At 54.3% G+C, this 2,105-nt stretch overlaps 1 protein-coding gene across 1 annotated transcript; it reads left to right on the top strand.

Annotated features, from left to right (window-relative positions):
• Window positions 1–203: 203 nt before the first annotated feature.
• On the top strand, window positions 204–1,043 carry LRRC10 (leucine rich repeat containing 10). The gene has a single exon (XM_003797842.1). The coding sequence runs from the start codon at window positions 204–206 to the stop codon at window positions 1,041–1,043; it is 840 nt and encodes a 279-aa protein (XP_003797890.1).
• The last annotated feature ends 1,062 nt before the right edge of the window (window positions 1,044–2,105 follow it).

Genomic DNA, 2,105 nt, shown 5'->3' on the forward strand with positions numbered 1-2,105 from the left:
GTGATTAAAGGCAGGCATGTGAGATAGACGTGGCCTGCTGGCCCCGCCTGTGTGCTGGACCTGTCGCCTGACACTCAGGCTGCTATCAGGAGCACTTTTCCCTGTCAAGCAGACTGGTTTCTGTCATGAAGTCCCAGGTTATAATGGGGGAGGACAGGCCCCAGAGCAGTGGCAGAGCCAGCCCCACTCGAGGTGGCCTCCTCATGGGGAACACCATCAGGGCCCTAGTGGCCTTTATCCCTGCTGAGCACTGCCAGAGCTACGTGGTTGGAGACCTTCGCGAGATGCCACTGGACAGGATGGTGGACCTGAGCGGGAGCCAGCTGCGCCGCCTCCCCCTGCACCTGTGCTCCTTTGGGGCACTGGTCAAGCTCTACCTGAGTGACAACCACCTGCACAGCCTGCCTCCGGAGCTGGGCCAGCTGCAGAACCTGCAGATCCTGGCCTTGGACTTCAACAACTTCAAGACTCTGCCCCAGGTGGTGTGCACCCTGAAACACCTCTGCATCCTCTACCTAGGCAACAACAAGCTCTGTGACCTCCCCAGCGAGCTGAGCCTGCTCCAGAACCTGCGGACCCTGTGGATTGAGGCCAACCACCTCACCCAGCTGCCGGACGTGGTCTGCGAGCTGAGGCTCCTTAAGACTCTGCATGCGGGCTCCAATGCCCTGCGTGTGCTGCCAGGCCAGCTCCAGCGCCTCCAGGAGTTAAGGACTATCTGGCTGTCGGGCAACCTGCTGACCAGCTTCCCCCCTGTGCTGCTTCACATGCCCTTCCTGGAGGTGATCGACGTGGACCGGAACTGCATCCAGCACTTCCCCAGCCTGGCCCACCTCTCGAGCCTGAAGCTGGTCATCTATGACCACAATCCTTGTAGGAATGCACCTAAGGTGGCCAAAGGTGTGCGCCGAGTGGGAAGATGGGCAGAGGAGACACCGGAGCCTGACCCCAGAAAAGCCCGGCGTTATGCACTAGTCAAAGAGGACAGCCAAGAGCCACAGACCCCTGCCCCATCTCCCCCAACCCCTCCTGCCAACTCCTAAGGAGCTTCACTTACAGGTCAATGCCAAGAATGTTCCAGAGAGCTCTTCATTAGAGTGGACAGGACTGCTCTGGGTCTTCTCGGGTGACTCTACCAGCAGGGGCTTTTGGAAAGCCAGGTGACATGCAGTCACTTCCCACAGAGAAAGCAGCATCTCTCCAGAGGGACATTGTCGCACTACTGATGACATGACGACCCAGAGTGACCATAACTCCTTTACAAGAAAATGGCTTCTCCAGGCCGGTATTTTGAAATACTGAAGAGCCTGGGATGGGACACTTAGGCCCAGAGTGGCTGGTCGTGGGGCTCAAGAGCTCTTCAAATAAGGTATTTTTTATAGAACTCACTAAATGCACAGGCGACCCGCCCCTTGCAGGATGTAGTTTCTTTGCTATGAATGACCATAGTGAGTATCAATGCATTGTTACTGATTCAGGCCATGGCCCCCGAGTCACACTCACAGAAAAAAGGATTTTGTCACAAAAGCTCAAGATGCAATTTCTCCTGCAGCAGCTCAGTGCCTGCTGAAAAGAGCCCTGACTGGGAATGCCTCTTGGTGGAGTCCAGCTGCCTCTAAACTTGACAGTGGTTCGTGTTGATTTAGTTATTTGCCCTAAAAGGTTTGACCCCTCCCAACAGTGTCCTGTCACTGACATTGGAAGCCCTCTGGAAAGCAGACCCTCTCGGTGGCAGTGCAGGCTCACTCCAGTCAAGCCTCATCCTGGTCCCGGGGGCTTCCCCACAGAGCTCCTGCTCCTTCACACTAACAAGCCAGAACAGAGCTGAACTGGATCCACATCCTCAGAGGGAAGCCACACTTCAAGATTCCTGTTAGGTTAAAGGTAATAGGTGAGAAATCTGTTCACTTGAAGTAAACACTTTGAGCGGAAAATGTTCTTCTGAGCAAAGTATCACAAGAATGGAAGAAAAAGTATCCAATGTACACACCCCTATTATGAAACTAATTTATACCTTTTATATGTAAGCTATAACCTAATAACAGCCTAAAAATATGGGAAGGGGGGAGGGAGAGGGGAGGGGGAATGGGTGGAGGGAGCGGGAT

This window comes from Otolemur garnettii, unplaced genomic scaffold, assembly GCF_000181295.1.
Source record: "Otolemur garnettii isolate 467f Iridium unplaced genomic scaffold, OtoGar3 scaffold00125, whole genome shotgun sequence".
In the NCBI taxonomy this organism is placed as follows: Eukaryota; Metazoa; Chordata; class Mammalia; order Primates; family Galagidae; genus Otolemur; species Otolemur garnettii.